The sequence below is a fragment of the Podarcis pityusensis genome, assembly GCF_964106645.2.
Source record: "Podarcis pityusensis genome assembly, chromosome: 4".
NCBI classification, from domain to species: domain Eukaryota; kingdom Metazoa; phylum Chordata; class Lepidosauria; order Squamata; family Lacertidae; genus Podarcis; species Podarcis pityusensis.
The window spans coordinates 72971679-72993982 of NC_138027.1; the positions used below are offsets into that span (position 1 = coordinate 72971679).

Below are 22304 nucleotides of genomic sequence, written 5' to 3' on the forward strand. Positions count from 1 at the left end.
ATGGGGCCTCCTGCTGCCGCCGCCGCTGCACGATTTCTGTTCTCATCCTGAAGCAAAGTTCTTAACCCGAGGTACTATTTCTGGGTTGGTGGAGTCTGTAACCTGAAGCGTATGTAACCCGAGGTACCACTGTATTGGGTTGTTCTTGCTTTTGTTTTCATTATGCATTTTATGTTTTTATATTTTGTTTTTATCTTGTGAATCTGAGACCTGCAAGTTTAGGGCAGTATACGAATTTAATAAGACGTCGTCGTCATCGTAATCCACCAGGCTCTTCTAATATTCTTATGAAGCAATGTGAACGCCCCGAAATTTTTGTAGGGACAGACAGTACTGAAAGCAGTGTCACAGCGTCGTGAGCACAATAAAAAAAAACCCATAGCTGCAGCCTAAAGAAAAGCACTGGAATCTACTGAAATTCCTATGAAAGGTGCTACAGAAGCTCCAGCTCAAGAAGAGCAGGGGTGGAAAGCCTGTTTCAACCTGGGTGCCACATTCCCATCTCAGCAACCTTCAGAGGACCAGATGTTTGTTGGAGATGGGACAAGAGGCAAAAGCCGACCTCCCTGGAGTCCAGAATGTGGTATCTGGGGCTCTCCTTGATCTGATAACGCCAACAGATTTACTCACCAGTAGAGCATGCCAGCCTACACCTTGGCATCTGGTGGCTTGGATCTGCAGCTGAATCACAGCCTATGTCTAAATGAAAACCAGGACTCTCATGATTTTAGGCTTATGATGCCGGCTTTCATTAATGGCTGTGGAAAAAGATCGGTGCTAAAAAATTCAGATTAGCCACGCTGATAATCACACTAGTTTGTTCATTGTTGTTGTTGTTTACTTGTTTAGTCGTGTCTGACTCTCCGTGACCCCATGGACCAGAGCACGCCAGTCACTCCTGTCTTCCACTGCCTCCCACAGTTTGGTTAGACTCATGTTGGTAGCTTTGAGAACACTGCCCAACCATCTCGTCCTCTGTCACCCCCTTCTCCTTGTGCCTTCAATCTTTCCCAACATCAGGGTCTTTTCCAGGGAGTCTTCTCTTCTCATGAGCTGGCCAAAGTAATTCATGTACTGTAATTCAATAACTGGTCCTTGAGAACAGGTGATTGTGAAGAGCGGTTTCTAAGAAGTGACCTAAGTCCTGCTGTTCATTCCTGGCTTCCTCAGTCAACTTAGGGTTTCCGGACTGACATCAGTTTTAAGCCTCTGGGCTATAGGAAGCTATTAAATAACAGGAATGGCAGGAAACTAATGCGGAAGCTACTAGCTAATGGGTACTGATTAAGACAATTGGCTATGGAGTCCTTGCCTGTGAGTCATCCAAATAAGCATGTCCAGCACTGCCTCAGCATCTCCTAAGACGACTCAGATGAAGGAATTGGTGGGGATGCTCATCAAATTCACCAAACAGTGGGGTAGCTAATGCCATAGAAGACAGGACTGGGATTCAATATGACCTTAACAAGTTGGAGAACTGGGCCAAAACTTCCAGTTCTGGGCACCACAATTTAAGAAAGATATTAACAAGAGGGAATATGTGCAGAGGAGGGCAACCAAAATGATAAAGGTTCTGGAAACTAGCCTTATGAGGAATAGTTGAGGGAGTTTAGCCTGGAAAAGAGGAGACTGAGAGGAGATATATAAATATCTCAAGGGCTTCATATGGAAGAGGGAACAAGCGTGTTTTCTCTTGCTCCAGAGGGTAGGACTCAAACCAATGACTTTAAACTACAGGAAAGGGGATTCTGACAGAATATCAGGAAGAACGTTCTGCTAGTAAGAGGTGAGGACTTCCTCAGAAGGTGGTGGGCTCTCCTTCCTTGGAGGTTTTAAAGTAGAGGTTGGATGGCCATCTGTCATGGATGCGTTAGCTGAGATTCCTAAATTGCAGGAGGTTGAACTAGATGACCCCTGGAGTCCCTTCCAACTCTACAATTCTGATTCTATAAAGTCTCTTATGTGTTTGTACCTGAAATTTTCATTGAACATGCAGGTTTATCTACCAGCCAAAGACTACTGATATCAGGAATGAAATAAATACAAGTTCTGTACCTTGCTAACTTTTAGTATGGCTTACTAAGAATTTGCTACTGCTCTATGTGGTTCAAACCCAAGTCAGGCTCAGTTTAGTGGAATTTCGTTGCAGGACTCCACGTTTACATGGTCCTGGTAATCCACAATTCGGTTTACCTTAATATGCAAACTCAAATGTTTCATCAGGCATGATGTAGCAAATATTGCATACCTTATTACTGAATAGAGCTTTAAAATATTTAACTCATAAGAGACAGTATACACATATAAAGTTGCTTCAACCCTTTGTTCATTCTTAAGGCATTCATCTATATTTTGTGCATTTATTTCAAGAGGATTCTTTGCCTAAATTTTTAGTTTCAAAAGGTATCTGATACTTAAGAACATGTCAGGTGAGCTTAAAGATACTATTATTTCAAACACACCCTTTAATTCCACTAGAAGCAGGGTATAAACGAAAAGTTTCCATTGACAAATTAACGAAACTAATTCATGCCAATAGTGAGCAAGATAACTTGAGAGTCTTGTGTGCAGATCCATTCATCTTGTTTGCAAATAATGAGCCACTGGTTAAGTGTTTCCTGAGAGACGTAAGTAATTCTGGTCAGATAGACTTATGGCGTAAATATTTTTTAAAAATGTATAGAAAAGTTTTCTCTTTTAATAAAAATAAAACTTCCCTGGTGTTAGGAAAGTAATCTGTCCCTTTGAGAAAAGTATTTTATATTAACACAGAAGACTTTTTTAGTCTCCCCTGGACAACAGAACTGTTTCGAATAAAACCAGTTTAATTTGAATATCGCCTCCAGTTTATCAGAACTCAGTAGATCTCAACCTTTGCCATTACTGCCAGTAGCTTTACTGAAAGCCACATGAGGGCGCTGACGTCTTGAAAGGGATTGAGTTTTTGTGTGTGAGAGACCTGATAACTAAAGAACCAGATTAGACCCTGTGCAACAGAAGCACATAACAATCTCCCCCCTCCTGTTGCTGCTGCATAAAGAAAAATAGTCACAGGGGGATATATTTGGGAATGGTTAGGGAGAATAACTGCATAATCCTTTCTCTCCTAACCATTTCCCCATTACAAATCATTTCCCTGCCAGCTGTTTCACCACTTTCTGGCTCTGGAGAAAAGAGAACAGCGCTATCAGATTGGTTTTTCACTTATTTCTTTTTCCAAAACTTGTATCTTGTACCATCATTGCCAATCTGCATTCCCAGGGCACCCCTGCCACTTGTGTATCCCCTGTAGAACAAAACTATTATGTCTCAAATGCATCGTCGCTCTTTGTTTCCTTCCACACCAGCAGCAGAGCAAGCCGATTGGGCGCCTGGGGTGGCGCATGTGTCCTACGGCCAGGGACAGGGCGAGCCGGGACAGGATGCTCCATGGGGCCTTTGAGGAGTCTGCCTGCTTCCTCCCACTCAGCCGCCCTACAGCTGAGGGGGAGGCAGCGGGCGGACCGTTTGGGGCAGAGTGGAGCCTGCGGGCGCCCAAGCCACCGTGTCACTCCCAGGAGAGCTGCGTGGCTTGGGCGTGCTGCAGGCCCCGCGATAAGTGCCGCACGGCATTTTGTCACCCCCCTCAGTGGTGACACCCGGGGCAGCCCGCCCCCACCACACCCCCTTCCTCTGCCCCTGTTCCACACCCCAACCATTTGACTGCAAACTGATTTGTGGTCCTTTCCACGGCTGCCTGGCTGCCTCCATTGTCTTCTCCTGATAAACCTTTAAGATCTTTGGCCCATCCGTGGATTGGTTAAGAAGGCCGGATATGTGCATTATCACTGTGACGCATAGTTCCCTCTCTCTCTCTCTGTCTCTCTCTCTCTCTCTCTCTCTCTCTCTTTTGGAAAAAGAAACTGACAAGACACTGTACACATGAAATCGACAAGCATGCTTGCCTACTGTGTAAGGCAATTGCTTTGTGCTGCTAGTGGCCAATCGACATGAAGGTAATGCAGAAAGGTGACTTACAGTGCAGTCCTAATCCTGATTACTCAGAAATAAGTCCTATTGAAGTCAATGGGGCTTACTCCCAGGTAAGTGGGGTCAGGTGTGCAGCAGTGACTCAGTTGGAAGATGGTCAGGTGAGCACCAGCAGCCCACCACAGTTGTCTACTGCCTGTTGTAGTGTAACAACACCCAGAAGGCCAAAGCTTCATGGTTCCTGCCTTTTAGATACGTGCTTAAAAATAAAAAATTTAAAAAAGACAAAGCTGCCATTCTTTGCCTGGATAACTACAGAAATATATTCTAGTGGCATTTTCCACTGGGGGAAATGGGGAACTACTAAAGCACAGACACGCAGTTAACATCTTGTGACTTTCAGACACGCATGAACTTGAGTGACCTCACAACTTTCTTCAACGTTTATTTATCCAGCGTGGAGGGAGAAAGTGATTGAGTTTCTGCCAGGCTGATATTATGCCACAGAGCTCTGCATCAAAGCTGACCTTGGATGACCCTACAAGATTATTTGTGATATTCATGAAGGACCTGGTGCCATAGTTCCATCTGTGACAAAAAAATAAATGCTTTCCAGAAGGGTAGCTGTCTTCATCTGTTGCAGCAAAAACAACAAAGTGTCTTGGGCACCTTAAGACTACAGTCCATTTCAGTGTTTCTCTGAGTTGTAGGCAGAGGCATACCCAGGCTCCCTTGTGAGGAGCTGAATCGGCACCTCCAAAACCAGGAGACACCATGGACCAGAAACTCACTCACACTTCTAATAGCACCAACTGGGGAGAAGCCCCAAAAGGCTGCTGCGATGGCCTACGCTGGCAACTGGATTCTGCTACCAAGGCAGAGGAACCTGTGCACCTTGCCCAACTGGCCCAAGCAGCCCTGGAGTAGCCCAGGGAGCACACAGACGGGCAGACAGGCTCCTAGCCACTTAGAACAAGAGTGGAGAGGCACAATTTTTGCACCCACAACGCCTGGGCCTGCACCCTAGGTATGCCCCTGGTTGCAGGTCTATATATGCACATAGTTTGGGGGATAGATTGTAAACAGTGAGGTCAGAGGAAAATGAAACGCAGAGATAAAGAGCCAGCAATAATTACAGTATATAATCAGCAGTGGTCATGCACAAAATGGTAGTTGTTAACACTGATATCCTAGCAGTGGCGAACCAATTAACACACAGTGGGTGTGATTATATACCTATATATATAACCCTTTGCACCCAAATTCATGTCCTCATATAATCCTCCTTGATCAGAAATTTCATATTGCAGTCTCATATTGCAGGCCTAAAACAGCACCAGGTAGATGATACCTTATATGGTACCAATCTTGCTACCATGCTTCAGGGGGAAATTTTAATAGAAGGCTGTTTATTGCTGAGGGAAAAAGCTGAGATGGAAAAATCAATTTTCTCACAAGTATATCTCAGTAGCATTGAACCCCACTTAGGTGACAGTTTTATATATATATATCCAATTAAAATAATTTCACCAAAGTTGGAAGATATTCACCCCACTCCAATATTCCAAAACGTTCTTCATAATAACTTCATAACAGCTTAAATGAAAACCACACATGCAAGTTGCAGGAGGGGGGAAATCCACTGGAAAGAAAATGTGACAGAGTTCTTTACATTACTTGTAAGTAAGGAAAACGTAGCAGAACCAAGTTTTGCATCCTTGTGATGTTTTCTCCAGGGCTCTGCTGCTATGAGCAGACAGGTGCTGTCCCTAAATCTAATTGAGGGCAAAGAACATACAGTTGAAAATTCTCTCAGAGGAGAAGCAGGAAACACCAGCTGCTTTTTAATTTTAAAGGAAATTATAACTAATTGAAATACTTTCTTGTCACTTGTACAACTTGTATACAGTGAGATTACACGCGCACCCCCCACTCAGCTCTCTTAGTCTTAATTCCCCTTGTTTACTGACACACACTCCATGTCTCATGATGTATCATGCCCATTTGCCTTTCACCTGTGATGAGACTGTCTCCTATATCTGCCACCTACTTTTCACAGGCCTGCCCAGTTACTAGCCAATTAATATTAGTTTATTCTTGACATTTACATGAGTTTATTGGAATAACAGCTGAACTGTCAAATCATGTTTAAAATGCAAATCCTTTTAATTACAAGCTGAATTGCAGCCCTTGCTCTTTCTGACAAAACCCTTGTTCATTTCTATAGTTATTCATTTCCATGCTCTGTAATTTAATTCACTCAATAACTTTTAATCTAAACGTCGGTTGTAGGAAAACAGAAACACCTCCTTCCTTCCCAGAGCAGGTTAACAGGATCGACTTGTACAGTTTTCAGAATAATTTTCTTTCGTATTAACATAGGTCTGTCTGCAGAGGACAATTTTACTCTTAAGAATTCTAATGAAATTAATCAAGGGAATTAAAATGGAAATTGCTACTGGAAAGCGAATGTGACCTTTTGGCAAGCAGACGCTACAAACTGCTCTCTGTTTGTACAAAGAATTAATAGAGGAAGTTGATCCTTGCTTGATGGGGAACCACTGAAAATCCTGACGTTCACATACAGTCCTAAGCTGCCATTTGTCCTATTTGGGGGGGAAAACATAAAAAACAAACATATGGAAAAAAACCAGTTATGGAACATTACAGTACATAAAGGATATACAGGTAGCCTTCAGATAAGAATGCAGGTTTGAAATTCATGCTTCTCTTGTTGTCCACCATGGCTTCTGGGTGGGTTGAATATCGAGCACATATGAATATTTAACCAGTGAAGTAGTTCTGTGGGATGCCTTTCACACCCAGTCCTGTTATCTGCCAGAGAACAAGAAATAAGTCACGGATTGCTAGCTAAGGCACTTAGAGGGGGTGCTGTAAGTGTCACTGCAGGCTACATCCCAGACTTTCTAAACTGGGGGTTAAAGAGAGAGTTTGTGTGCCTGTGTGTTTGTGCAGGCTGATGGGAGAGGGGGTAGTCCATCACCAGGACATGATTTCATCATCTGATCTGTCTCTGCATGCACTGATCCATAGCTTGGCCTATCCATTCGTGCCACATTTGGCAGGCAGATATGAATCACCAGTCACTGCTTAGAGCAGGAGGTTCTTAGGAAATAGGAAAATCAAGGTGTTATAAGGGGGGGGGGGGAAACCTGTGCCTTTTCCCTTATGGGGTACCCAAGAGCCCGTACAGAGTCCTTAGGTAGGTTCCCTATTGGTAGGAAAAAATAACAGGCCATCCAGAGAATATTGAGAAGCAAAGCAGCTAGTAAGCCTGATCTGTATTAAACTGTTGCAACGGGGTGCTCCCCGCCCCATGCAGGAGGGAGGAGGAACCCAGAACAATGGTGTGCGAGCCCTTATACCTTTGAAATTCCCACCCTGTAGCTCAAGGTCACCCCCCTGAAACATCATACATATATCACAGAAGGAGGCAATCAACAGCAGAAATTCTGTCTGCCAGATACCTGATAATGGTCACTGATTGCATTTTCTGGGCAGTCTGGCCATTCTTTTGTGATGGTAAATACTCAGTTCCTGGAACTTGTACGCATATTGATAGTATGCTCAGCTTAACAAATACTTGCCAGACTGTATTAGAAAAGGGAGGTGTAAGCCCCTACAGTCCAAAGACAATTAGAAAGCTTTTTCCAATTCCTTCCTCCTTGCAGAGAAATATTTGAGGTCAATTTGGGAGAGTCAACATGGTTTCAGGACTGTTTTCGTGTACTGTTTCAGACATGTGGCTTATTTATTTATTTATATGTGTCTGCCTGGTACATTTATGAATATTTATTTTGTATCTTAGACCTTATAATTCTCACAACAATGGCAAACTGCTAGACCGTCAGCTGCTCCATTGGGTTCACCTAGGCCTCAGGCTAGGTACAGGTGAACTGCCAAGGCCTTGTTAGTGTGCATGCACGCACAAACGTACGTGTCATAGCAGCAGTGAGCAGTCTGGAGTTTGGAGCCCAGACAAAGTGGCTATTAGAAGCTCATCTAGGATGCTAGATATTCCTGGAGACAGGAAGGCAACTGTGCACAACTTCAGAAAATTAGACAGAGCACAGAAAAAAGGACAGAGTCCCGATTCCTTCTGAGTGAACTGTCAACACAAATGCCTAAAAAAAATGAAAATTCAAGCCACACCATGTTGACTATCATAAACTCTGCTGGGCCAGGAGAAGGGGATTTCAACGCCCGCCTTTCTGCACTTTTACAAACTAATTTTACATTCCAGTAGCACCTTTAAGACCAACTAAGTTAGTTCTTGGTATGAGCTTTCGTGTGCAAGCACACTTCTTCAGATACACTGAAACAGAAGTTGCCAGATCCTTCTATATAGTGAGAAGGTGGGGAGGGGTATTACTCAGAAGGGTGGTGGGAATGGGAGATTGGCAGATAGCTAAGATGAGCCTGCTGACGACTCTTAACGACTGTAATAGGTCTTACAGGAAAAGGCAAGGGGTGAGAAGGTGAGAAATGGCTTAGTCATGTATAATGGGATAAGAATCCAATGTCTTTGTTCAAACCAGGTCTCTCCATGGTTTTAAGTTTGGTAATGAGTTGCAATTCAGCAGCTTCTCTTTCCAGTCTATTTCTGAAATATCTATTTCTGGAAAGAGAAGCTGCTGAATTGCAACTCATTACCAAACTTAAAACCATGGAGAGACCTGGTTTGAACAAAGACATTGGATTCTTATCCCATTATACATGACTAAGCCATTTCTCACCTTCTCACCCCTTGCCTTTTCCTGTAAGACCTATTACAGTCGTTAAGAGTCGTCAGCAGGCTCATCTTAGCTATCTGCCAATCTCCCATTCCCACCACCCTTCTGAGTAATACCCCTCCCCACCTTCTCACTATATAGAAGGATCTGGCAACTTCTGTTTCAGTGTATCTGAAGAAGTGTGCTTGCACACGAAAGCTCATACCAAGAACTAACTTAGTTGGTCTTAAAGGTGCTACTGGAAGGATTTTTTTTATTTTGACTATGGCAGACCAACACGGCTACCTATCTGTAATTTTACATTATTCACATTCTGCTGAATGAATGTTATGCTTGGTTCATTTTACAAAGCTCAAATTGTTTACCTTGAAAATTTCCCCAGCCTGGGGTTCCTTGGCTAACGCATCGCTATCCAAACCATCGTAGGCCGAAGTGACATACATTTCTGAATAGTCTTTCCCTCCAAAGCAACAAGATGTGATCCTGGAAGCAGGCATCTTGACAGTCTGAATTCTTTTTCCTGTGTGAAAGTAGTTGAAAGGACAACCAAAACAAAAGTATGGGGTGGGGGGGCATAACAAGTCAATTGTTATTCAATGCCGATCACCTACTTCCTCATTATGCTAAATGTGTAACATGCAGGTATATATCCATTTTTTATTTCATTAAAAAATGGGTCAAGGAGCTCTGATTTTTACTGGAACCCTAAAATCCCTTCCCTCACTGACAGTGATTGGAAAACACACAAACAAACAAAACACACATGCATGGCTGGTATTCTGAGGCATATATCAAACATTCAAATAATTAGCATAGAGTCCTGAGGTTTAAAAGGGACAGCCACATGGTTAGCCCAAATAGCACTCATTTTAGCTGCTTTGCAGTAATATTGTGATATCAGTAATACTGTGATATCCAATTATCTCTTGATAAACCAAAGAATGTATAACTCAGGAGCAATTCACTCATTATGATTTAGCACGGACATACAGCATAAATATTAAAAGGGTGAACATACAGGAGACACAACTATGTTTTTGAAAGCCCTGTACACTGGTATGAAATAGTTTTTTATGTGCGGGTGACAGGTATTGGCCATTTGTTAGGGTTCACTGTTGGGTGACATCCTTTAAAAAAACAACATATATTTGCCTCTCATAGTCTGTAGACTCGTCTTGACTCAGCTCACTCCAGAAGAAGGTGAACTAATGACCCCAAATCAGCAGAGAATCTCCCTTGCGTTTAATCCAGACAAGTATTTCCAGACATTTAATGATGCCTGTAAATATTTAAAGTCGTCACTAAACTGGAGTTAGTCAAATAAAAGTGCTCCATTTGTGATCTCTTCTATCTCTACCTCCCCCTCCCCCCTTTGGGGGATCAAAAAATGCAGAGTCCTCATTAATCGTTTACCTGCTTCAGGGTCGATGCGGATCACTCGTCCGCCATCAATACAGGCCACCCAGAGTTTCCCTTCTCTATCGATGCACATCCCATCAGGCATCGCCTCCTCTTTCTCCAACTTGTACACAGGCCTGCAACTGCAACAATCTGCATAAAGAATAAGGCAATCAGCATTCAAGTGCTTATTTTTATGCAGACTGTACTGTCTGTTGTGCTTTTCAAATTTTCCACATTTTAGAAACACTGCAAATCGCAAAAAAAAAGTTATGGGGTGTGTGGGTGTGTGCATGCGCGCACACTCAATTTCACAGTGAGAACTGGCCAAGTCTTTGAATGCCTGTGGTCCTGCTCCCAGCCTTGAACAGTATGTTCAATGATCAGGGACATTCCGTTTCAGAGGTCCAGAGAGCCCTCAGCCACTTCCATATTTTGAGGGCCCTAAGGCATAATAAAAAATTGAAAATGATGGCACACGAAAACAAAATAGGGGGTGCACAAAAGGAGTGAGACATCATTAAATATGACAAAATATCAGTGAACAACAACAACAAAATGTTTTTTTTAACCAAATTACATCTCTCATTTGCTTAAATTTGCAGCTCTAAGCTGAGAGCATGTCATATTTCCGTCTGCTGCAGATAAGAACAAGTTGAGACGAGAATCAAATGCCAAAATAATTGCTTTTCATGCTGAGTTGAAGACACTAACACATCCTTAGCACTTTACTGTTGCTTCCCAGGGCCAAAAACAGATGTGTGTGTTTATGAGAAATAAACATCTGTCTGTTCAATATATAGTTGTTTTCTGTTATTAAGTAAAGAAAAATGCCATATGTGACAATATGGCATATAATGGAAAGAAAAGGAACAGTCTGTAATAGGGGTGACTAAAGTTGCACCCTCCTCCAGAGTTTGGACTCCAACCAGCATAGCCAAACGTCGGGGATGATGGGAGTTGTAGTCCAACAATATCTGCAAGGTTTCACATTGGCTACCCCAAAGGATAGGGTTGCCTACCAATCTACTACCAATTATTTCTTTAGCTGTTGCAATAAACAGTTTGAAGAAGAATGTTACCAATCATTCCTGTTCGCATGTCATAGTCGAAGGCTTGCACGGCATAGGCCAGGCTATCGATGTAAAAGAAGGTCCTGTGATCGAGTGACCAGTCCAGCCCATTGGAGATGTCCACCTTCTCTAACTGCTTCACGACACCACAATCAGGGAAGAGAGTATAAAGAGCCCCCTGCTGCCTTGCTCTGACTCCAGGTGCTGTCTCTTCGGCCATGGTACCTAGGGGGTGGTCAGCAGAGGCACAGGTCAGGTAATTCTCTACTGAAGGGCCTCTTTAAAATGCACAAATTGCACTGATCCCACCCAAAGGTCAATCACTTGACTACTCCCACAACGCCACCTGTCTAATGACCTCCTAGCTTTCCTATCAGCCTTTAGGGAGGAAGAGTGCAATCCTACGTTTGCCCAGGCGTAAGTCCCATTGTGTACAAGTGTGTTGAAGATTGAGCCATATACAGATATATTTTAAGCCCTCGACACACATCATACATCATGCAATGGAAGAGGCTCCATTTCATGAATCACCAAACTCACAGTGCCCTCAGCCAGCTCCCCGCCTGCCAGTCTTCTTACTTACTGATATTCCAAGAGGTTAAGTAGCTTAAATCTGTCAATTTCAATGCATCTCTTCTGAACATGACTAACGCTGGATTTCTAGCCTTTACTATGAACATTAAAATTTACATCAAACAATTAAAAAATAAAAAACCCTGCCAATTTAGCTGAGACAAAAGATAGGCTCCCTGGTCTTTTATTTTTAATTAGCTACTTTCTAGACCTGTGTTGAAAGGTTGAATTATAGTAACACATCATGTGTTTTAGTTAAAGCGTAAACAGTTCCACATGTGCAATTTTAAAAACAAACAATCCTGAGGAATACTATTTTACTTTTAAACTTTGATCAGAAAATGATTTTTCATTCTCATTAGCGGTTTGAAAAGACGTTTACTGCCTCTATATTTCAGTCACTTGTCCAGTTGCCTCTGAAGAATAGAGAAACTGATGCACCTCTTCCAATAGTCTGGGATGGTTTTACTGGTAAACGGATAATCGTTTGGATTTGTTCCTATCACCGGTTCTTTTAGTATACTGAAATTGGTTCTAATAAAAATTAATACGGAGACTGTCATTAAAATGCAGGGAATTGTTAGGTAAACCTCAATTATTTGAAAGTCATTACATTCATGATCTCACTCCATAAATGAGTGGAAGTGACCCTATCTAAATAGTCCAAAATCCACGGGAGGCCATTACTTTTTATTTGGCTCAAACAAAAATAGATTATTTATTTATTTATTTATTTATTTATTTATTTATTTATTTATACCCCGCCCATCTGGCTGAGTTTCCCCAGCCACTCTGGGTGGCTTCCAATCAAGTGTTAAAAACAATACGGCATTAAATATTAAAAACTTCCCTAAACAAGTTAGCAAGCTTTCAACTTCTCAGACTGGATACTACTCTGCTGTTTATTTTACATATATATTATGGATATTATCATACTTCTAATTCTTTTTTTTTTTTTTTTTTTTTTTTTGCTGCTTGGGCAATTTTGATTGTTGCCATCAATAATTTGCATACTTGGGTGTAATCCTGGTCATTATACTGTATGTAGAATTGACTATTATTGTTATTTCTTAAATTTGTATACCACCCTATGTCTACCCTGCTACTATAGTACTACTATGATGCAATATTTTAGAGACCATTATTGTATACACAAATGTATTAATATAGATTAATCAGTTTCATGAATTTCTAGACACATTCCAACTCATTAGAGCTATCTAAACATACATACAATTGCGTTATGATCAAATATATACCTGCAAAAAAAGAACCCCTTGGGTCTACTTTTCCATCATTGAATCGGTTGTTTGGTTTATCCTGTTCCACTTCAGAAATATCAGTGACTACTTGATCTTCCCAGTTCAAGAAAGCAAACTTTCTTCCTAAAGCGATCACGTAGCCGCCACACTTACGAAGGGCTACTGAGCCAACACGAGCATCTGCAGGCAGGGAAAGAACAGGCAAGTTTACAAACCAGGGCACAACACACTGAGCACCCTTGATGAAGAAGTGCTCCCATGCAGAAATGAAGCCTGTTTGGGGAATAGTCACTGTGGGCTTCTCCAGAAGCTTTGGGCCACAATTCCCATCTCTGCAGCCAGCATGTGATTGGAGACAATGGAGCAATAAACTCAAACTATGTTAAGTGTCCATTCCACAAATCCCATTCCAGACTTGGGTTTGTTTTGGCATGGCAAGTCTGCAACATGTCATGGTCGCAATAACTCTGCATTAGTGATGGATTTGTACTGGAACATCCAGTAGTTGTTATGCTTCTCCTGTGTTATTGCATTATTGCTATTTGCAGGAGCACTCTGGCACTGTTGCACAATGGGACTTGAGGAAGTTACGTTTCTGAGCACAATTCAAAGTGTTGGTGCTGACCTTTAAAGCCCTAAATGGCCTCGGCCCAGTATACCTGAAGGAGCGTTTCCACCCCCATCCTTCAGCCCGGACACTGAGGTCCAGCTCTGAGGGCCTTCTGGCGGTTCCCTCACTGCGAGAAACAAGGTTGCAGGGACCAGGCAGAGGGCCTATTCGGTCGTGGCGGCCTCCCCGTGGAACGCCCTCCCATCAGATGTCAAGGAAATAAACAACCATTTGACTTTTAGAAGACATCTGAAGGCAGCCCCGTTTAGGGAAGTTTTTAATGTTTGATGTTTTATCATGTTTTTAATATTCTGTTGGGAAACACCCAGAGCGACTGGGGAAACCCAGACAGATGGGCGGAGTATAAATAATAAATTATTATCATTATTATTATTACTACAAGATGTGCACTGACTGGAAACAAAGTGGTAGGCTGCCCGCCCAAAACATTTGCAGGCACACACGGTATTGAGAGCACGATCACATATAATTGTTCCAATATCATCATGAGCACAATGCAAAATAAAGAGGCTGCGTTACCCCACCCCCACTCCAGGGCTTTCGTGCTTATAGCACAAGGCCAAAGCAAGCCTATTTAACCCCTTTTCCATCTCTCTGATGAAATCTATTCCGCCATCCAAATGGACAATAATGTGGTAACACTGAGGAAAGATCGCAAAACAACACGGGTCTGAAGGGGGCCTGGATTTTTGGTGAGATCTTGTTCAGCCCTAAGATAGACCGTGCGAAGCATCTGCCTGGCTCTCAAAATCCTTGGCTGAGAAAGTCATGCCTCAGGAGTTTTCTTCCAGGCCAAAACAATTCCACAAAATAAAAGGAAAAACACTATTTCCTTACCCACAGACGCACACTGAACTTCGTTGGTGACTGAGTTCCAGCGGCAAACTTTCTGTGAATTGATGTCTACGTATACAAGGGAATTCTCCCTTTCTTCCCATGTAGGGCACTCCCCCATCCTGTTCTTCTGCTTCACAACAGTCTCGATTTTAATAGAAGACATGATGACCTGTGGCAAAGAAAACAGACCGTGTACATGCTATAAAGCACATTCTTGCCCCCAGAGAATTCTGGGCACTGTAGTTCGTTAAACATTGCTGGGAATTGTAACTTTGCAAGCGGTAAACTACAGTGCCCAGAATTCTTTTAGGGAAAGATATTCTCTCTCATATATATGAATATATAATATATTCAAATACTGTGGTTTGCCTTTCCCTTTCTTGTTTCTGTACACGATTAAAAACTAATCCTAAAAGTAATCAAACTAATTTAGATATTCATTTCGAAAGGAAATAGGGTATTATGCTGATTTAAAGCACTTACCATCAATGACGAGTGTCACCCGAGAATTCTCCGCTAAAGGCAGTTTTATTTCTTGCTCAAACAGGAAAGGTTGCAGCAAGCGATCAGAGAAGGCGAACAGAGGCTGGGCCCTGATCTCTGTTTACATACAGCTTTTCATAAAATCATAGAACTGTAGAGTTGGAAGGGACCACGAGGATCATCTAGTTCAATCCCCTGCAATGCAGGTATCTTTTGCCCAAAGTGGGGGCACAGACATTTTATATTCATACAGAATAGACATGCAAGACACCCAGTGATAAAGGCTTACTCCCAGCTTAACCACAAAGACGGATGTTTCCAACCTCAGTTAGCTAGGCATTTTCCTGTTTATACCCATGTTTTAAAGCTCATGCCCTTGCACGCTCTTAAAACTTTCCTTTACACACCCCTTGTGTCTTGCACTTTCTCTTTCCCTGTCTTAAGCTTGCATTTCAGCATGATCACAAAGAGGATACATGATTATGGCGTCAACCTGCAACAAGATGGTGTTAGTCCTGCTTCAGTTATAACAAAGATGGAGGTGGTCATGCTTTGGTTACAACACTAGTGAGTTATGAGAATGATCTTTGTCAATGACGCTAACAAATGTTTTGTTATGAAAAGCTTAAATTAAATAGAATGAAAAAATGCTAAAACTGATAAACAAATGAGGGTTTTTTTTTCAAATAAGATATGCTGTTGTTTATTTTATAGAGATTCCAGATATTATATTTTTTAAAAAAAAATATTAAAAATGGTATTAAAAATTCCTCCCGTCCTCCCTGGCACACCCTTCCACCTCACAAACACTCACATTCTCTCTCTCTCTCACACACACACACATACATACACAAACACACATAGACATAGTCATTGCCTAGCTGTTCAGCCATGAGGCGGACAATAAGGTTACATAGGATATGCTGGGGCAGGCAGGGAGATTAACAACATGGGAACAGCTATCTTGGGTGGTTCAGGAGCCCCGGAAGCCACCAACATCACTCTTGATGCAGGCCCAAAACCAACTGCTGTCCCTGAGCTGCTTTGCAACATGGGATGGGAATATTACTATTCCCACCCACTGGCCGGTTGATGGCTGATCCACTGGCAGTGGAGGGAGGTGGCAGGGCTTGACTTGGCTGCTCCTAGCCCACCTGTGTCCTAATTTTTTATTTTTATTTTTGCACTGTGTGCTTTGGAGCACCTTATTTTCAACCCATGCCCATGCAAAAGTCCTTGTGAAATGGTAATTTCCATGCCAAGTCAGCAAACAAGGATTGCATCACAGACATCTGACTGCCACATTCTGTTTTATTTTTTTATCTCCCTTCAGTTAGGCAAGAACTGATGGGGATGCAGGTACCCTAGTACCTCAGTGTAGAATAGTAGCCTGAGATTAGCAATTACCCATGTGCAGAATAATGTTGCTTTTCTCAATGCCTGCAGATGGCCTTGGCTTGGAAAAGAGAATGCCAGTATATTCTTGGAGAACCTCCTAGTGCCTTTCAGGCAACAGGAAAGGCAAGAAGCAGTGAATTAAAGTATCGAGCTATGAAGGAAACCCAAAAACAATGTTCAGCACATGACCGTGTTCTTGCTCAACCCCTGCTTAAATCAAAGCAGCTCCTTAAACTGACTCATTGTGTTCTGACACCTGCACTCCCAAGTTTAGTATAGATACATGTATTTTTTAAATGGCCAGCCTACTCAAATCAACTTAAAATATAATTAAAAAGATGCAACAGCTGATCTTATCTGCGCTTGGAAGTCTGCTGATAGCGTTTTAGAGTGAGTCAGCAGTCACATGAATCCATGGCATAACTCCAGACACTTTTCACAATAGCCTGTTCCATAATGGGATGCAGGTAAGCAGTCCCCAATTGAATAACATTTTCCTGAAGGGAAGCATTGACTGAGGTGGGCTTCAGAAGGGAGGTGAAGGCCTCAAGGAGATCACTAAGCATTCACAGTTAGCCCAGTTGGCATGTCATGGTAAACCATGGTTGATGGGTTACTGTAAATGTGCCAAAACTGCTTGCCATTCCTTCCCACTAACACATAACAAACTATGATCCAAATTATGTCCAAATAGAGGCTTGGGGTTTGTTCTGCTCAAACAAAGCACAATTAATGAGCCTCAGCTTCACACCTTAGCTACAGAGTGAAACAAACCATGATGCCCAGTTTCTATTTATACTTTTCAAGTTTATACATTTCATTAGTTTTACAATCAATTTAACATTTCAAAGTTTGACTTCCTTCACCCTCTTTCTGCAGTTCCTTAAATTTATTTTTTAACATCCTCTGCATATCCAAATTCATTTAATTTGCTCATTTAATTATCTACTTTAAATATATACTGTCATGAAACTGCAGGTTATTACAACAATCCTGCTAATGTTTTTATCTGTTTGCAATTTATCTGTAAATATTCAAGAAACCAGTTCCATTCGTTTATAAAAAGTTTGTTACCTTGATTTCTTATTCTTCTGGTAAATTTCGCCATTTTTGCGTATGTGGTTTGTTTCTCTGACATGCCAGCAGGGAAGAGCAAAGTAGACAAGACTGGCTTATTCATAGTAAACCATGGTTTATTGTGACATGTAAAGGTCAACTATTCGTTTTGATTTCTCACCAGGCATTCAGACACACACACAGACACACATAACTCTGATGGCAACCTGGACCCCTCAGGAAGAAACTTTTTAACGTGTCGAGTACTCAGGGTTGCAATCCTGAAACCTGGGTGTGCCTCTTTCAAAACACATGATGCAATGGAAGAAAATACAACCATGTGCCCACTCAATCCCTTTGACCAGCGGAACTAGCACTTCCAAAGGTGTCACATAAGACCCGTTCCGCATATGGAAGAACTTCATCATTTACTGTGGCAGCGTATACCCTTTGGAACTCCCTGCCTATTGAGCTCAAGCAGGCGCCTTCACTGTACTCTTCTCCCCCAGCGCCTGCTAAAAACATTCCTGTTTAGACAAGCCTACCCAGATGCTTAGAAAATTGAGATAATTTAAATCTGCTTTAGTATTTTAACTTTTGCGTGTTATATCTTTTGTAAACCACTTCGGGTTTTTTGTTTTTTCAATCAAGCAGTGTATAAATTTTATGAAATAGAATAAACAAATATCCCCAACCCATTCCCACCATGATCCTGTTGGCATATTCCCTTTATGAACTTGCTTAATAGCACTCCTGGAATCTCATTTATCCAAGCAGGTAAGAGAAGTGGGCAAGCAACAGCACAGAGGGACAGAAGCAGTTCTATCAGAGCTTTCCCAACTTTTCATGTTGGTGACACACATTTTAGACATGCATCATTTTGCAATACAATAATTCAGTTTTACTAGCAAACCGGAGGTTAAACTACAGTAGTGCCTTGCAAGACGAAAAGAATCTGTTCCGCGAGTCTCTTCGTCTTGCGGTTTTTTCGTCTTGCGAAGCAAGCCCATTAGCGGTTTAGCGGATTAGCGCTATTAGCGGCTTAGCGGATCAGCTGATAAGCGGCTTAGCGGATCAGCTGATAAGCGGCTTAGTGGCTTAACGGATCAGCTGTTAAGCGGCTTAGCGGATCAGCTGATAAGCGGCTTAGCGGCTTGGGGAAAAGGGGGGGGGAAACCCCGCAGGAACTCGCAAGACATTTTCGTCTTGCGAAGCAAGCCCATAGGAAATTTGTTTTGCGAAGCACCTCCAAAACGGAAAACCCTTTCGTCTAGCGGGTTTTCCGTCTTGCGAGGCATTCGTCTTGCGGGGCACCACTGTAACCCCTTTCCAGCCCCAGGAGGAGTGCGGGGAGCATTCTCATGACACACCTACACACTGTAGCTGACACACAAATGTGCCGCAACACACAGTCTGGAAAGCTCTTGAGTTATATCATTGCTGTGTGATGACAGGTCATCTTTTTCTACCATCACATTTCACCAGGAGCTTGTCCTCTACTCTCATGTACATACCACCATCAACAATATACTGACAGCCTTGTGTAATGACTACACATTACACATTTTGTGTAATGATTAAATTCTATTTGGAAATTAGTAATTGAACATTTACACATGTGCACAATAGGCTTCTTCAGTTCCTCCTGGTTTCCTAAGTGCCGCATCCTGATGCAGTACCCATTGGCTCTTAATTACCTGTAATTTTCTTAGATTCTAATCCTAAAACTCTGTTCTCATCTGCTGAATTATGAACTAAGGCAGTAATATTGTTCTGCAGGGAGTTCATACATACAAAAGGACCATGGTATATACCACTTTGAGGTTTTATTAAAATCAAGAGGTATATAAATGTTGCAAAATAAACAAATAATACAGCCTGTAGATAGCTGAAATTCACATTTCCAGCTCTGATATTTGCTCCAAATTATTATTTATTCTGTCTGATTTATTTCAGATCATTTGCATCTATGTGGCTTTGACCACCTTCCTCCCAGGTAAGTAAAAATATCCAGTAGAATACTCACACCCAAGCTGTGCTTTTATAGCAATTTCCTCCAATGTTTACTGGAAACTACAGTTTACCCCTAACACAGTTACAACCTCAATTAAGAAAGCTAATAAGAAAGTTAAATGCAATGTTGCATATTTAGGACATTTCCTTTCTGAATTAACCCTTTAAACCTGAAATAATACTGATCTTACCGTACAGCGTTCAAAACAGCCACTTTCTCAACTGAGCACAACCTGATTAATTTTTCTGGGTTGTGCATGAACTAATATACTCTTGTGTGACTCCAGGTTCCCAGCCCAAAGGGAAGAGAAAAATAGTTGTAGGGCGTTGTAGCTGCTCCTCCCAAGAAAGCTGTTGTGTTCTTGCCCAATCCTTTTCAAACCATACGAAACAGATCACAACTGCAAGGTCCAATAATCTTCTATTGAGAAAGCCTGGGGATGGGTGGTAGCTGTTTTTCCACCTGAGCAATGCAGAATGAAAAATAGAATGAAAACAATTTGAACAACAATTGATAGAACTTATTAAGGCAGCTGTGAAGATCATTGGGAACATGGTCTGAGCACCAAAGCTGGATTATTAGACAATTCAATAATTCTCTTTCACTACTAAAAGACTATCCTCTCCCAGGATGGACTTCTGCGTGGAATTTAGAGGCCTCACTATGTTTGTTTATTCTTTCTAAATGAGAGAGTCAGTGTGGTGTAGTGGTTAGAGTGTTGGACTAGGCCTGGGAGACCTGGGTTCAAATCCATACTTGGACATGAAGTTCACTGGGTGTAACCTTCTGTCAGCCGCTGCCTCTTAACCTGACCTACCTCATAGGGCTGTTGTGGGAATTAAATGAGGAAGCAGAGAACCACGTACACCTCCTTCAGCTCCTTGGAGAAAAGGTTGGATATGGATGCAATAAATAAAATAAATGAATTAATAAATAATGTTGCGTAACTACCATACACCAGATCAATGGCTTGCAAATGATAGCCAATTTCTCATTTTTTTGTAGTGACTGACCACTGCATACATCCGTTAAAGAAATGGAGGGTACTCCTATACTAATTAACTAAAGCAGCATCACTTTTTAGAAGTGATATTAGTGATACACACCCACAAAAGGTTGCCATTTGTCAGTTTTGTCCCGGACATGTCCGGGATTCCAAGTGCAACATTACCATCCGGGGGGATTTGTTTTAAATCGGCAAAATGTCTGGGTTTTTGCAAACAGAACAAACAAGTGCTCAACAACTTTGGTGTCCAGATTTTTCCTTCTTGAAATATGGCAACCCACACATACCCACTTCCTAAAATCAAATCATGCAGCATACTAGAGAGTGCAAATTTGTCTTTCCTTTTTGTGGGCAAATCTAATTCAATAGCGATAACACTCACCAGGTTCCTAGGACCCAAGTCAATTTATTTTCAGGGTGCCTGCATGGGAGTTGACTGCAGCCGACTGGTCCTCTGCCTACCTGCCTGCAATCCAGTCTGGTTTGTGTGGGTGATAACAGCAGATCGTATTCAATATGCAAGACAGGAAAAACGAGGTGCAGTGTTTGTCAGCACCCAAAGGCTCCTAAGTCTTTCAGGAATGGGCTTCCATATTCCTGCTGTCGTAACAAATGTCAGGATGAGAAAATCCCTTTCAAATATATATGTATCTTCCAATGGCTGTAGCACATAGAAGCACTGGAAAGTTGTCCCTCACTGCAGATGTATAAAGAATGCAAAGAAAGCATTGAATTGCAAGGTTAAGAGAGAGATATGTTTTGTACACCTAAGATTACCAAGAGCAAAATCCTGTTGAAAGTGGAATTTCCTGAAGGTCTGGAGAAACTGGAATTAACAAAACAAAACAAAAACCTTTCATTCTAACAGAGGTTGTTGGTTTGGAAAGAAACTGCAACAATTCAAACATTTTTTAAATGGTTTTTTAAAAAATTAAACCTATGTGTCCCACCTTGCTATGCTTACCCAAGAGTTAAAGCTACATTCCTAAACACATTTTCCTGAGAGCAAGTCCCATTACTTAGTGGGGCTTACTTCTGAGTAGCCCCATATAGCATTGCTCTGCCAGCTGTGAAGAAAAAGGGGGGGGGGACTCTTTCAAACCTACTTGTTTGATGCAGTTGTCATTTTTTGTTGGCTTGTTGCTTAAAGGTAAAGGTAAAGGGACCCCTGACCATTAGGTCCAGTTGCGGACGACTCTGGGGTTGCGGCACTCATCTTGCTTTACTGGCTGAGGGAGCCGGCGTACAGTTTCCAGGTCATGTGGCCAGCATGACTAAGCCGCTTCTGGCAAACCAGAACAGAGTGGCGCTGTGGTCTAAACCACAGAGCCTAGGGCTTGCGGATCAGAAGGTTGGCGGTTCAAATCCCCGCGACAGGGTGAGCTCCTGTTGCTCGGTCCTTGCTCCTCCCAACCTAGCAGTTCGAAAGCACGTCAAAGTGCAAGTAGATAAATAGGTACCACTCCAGCGGGAAGGTAAATGACGTTGCTTACATGACATCTATCCAATTTTCAACCTTCCCGCATCCCATTCCAGAGATAAATGCAGCAACCTTTCCTTTTCTTATTACCTCTTCCTCCTTTACAATGAGTTCAAAGCAAAACCAAACTCAGTTATGACTGGCAGGTGCTTCTCAAAGTAAGCTTTGCTTCCTCCAGCCCTGGATTGTGGATTCCCAGGAATCTTTACAGTAGGAACAAATCAGGAAACTACATATTTTGTCCCCTCCCCCCAAATAGCAGCCACAGGGTCCTCTGATCTGGATGTGGACTATGTAATTAAGTGAAAGGTCTTACCTGGGGATCTTTTTCTCCAACTTAAACGCCCCTTCCCCAAACTACTACCTGCAA

General features: G+C 42.1%; 1 protein-coding gene across 3 annotated transcripts; it reads right to left on the reverse strand.

The window, feature by feature from the left end:
* Positions 1 to 6059: 6059 nt before the first annotated feature.
* Positions 6060 to 20858, reverse strand: LOC308474863 (regucalcin-like). 3 transcript variants are annotated; one of them, XM_081001444.1, is made up of 8 exons: positions 20837 to 20858; positions 19639 to 19910; positions 14498 to 14666; positions 13027 to 13209; positions 11204 to 11419; positions 10137 to 10274; positions 9089 to 9243; positions 6060 to 6804 (listed from the first exon to the last, which is right to left on the reverse strand). In XM_081001444.1, exons 3-8 carry the CDS (start codon positions 14658 to 14660, stop codon positions 6754 to 6756), a joined length of 906 nt encoding a protein of 301 aa, XP_080857570.1. In that variant the 5' UTR covers positions 14661 to 14666; positions 19639 to 19910; positions 20837 to 20858; the 3' UTR covers positions 6060 to 6753. The 3 variants fall into 3 exon arrangements, with proteins under 3 accessions (XP_080857570.1, XP_080857569.1, XP_080857571.1); XM_081001443.1 differs by lacking the exons at positions 19639 to 19910; positions 20837 to 20858 and adding an exon at positions 14981 to 15122; XM_081001445.1 differs by lacking the exons at positions 19639 to 19910; positions 20837 to 20858 and having other exon boundaries at positions 14498 to 14731.
* Between the last annotated feature and the right edge of the window lie 1446 nt (positions 20859 to 22304).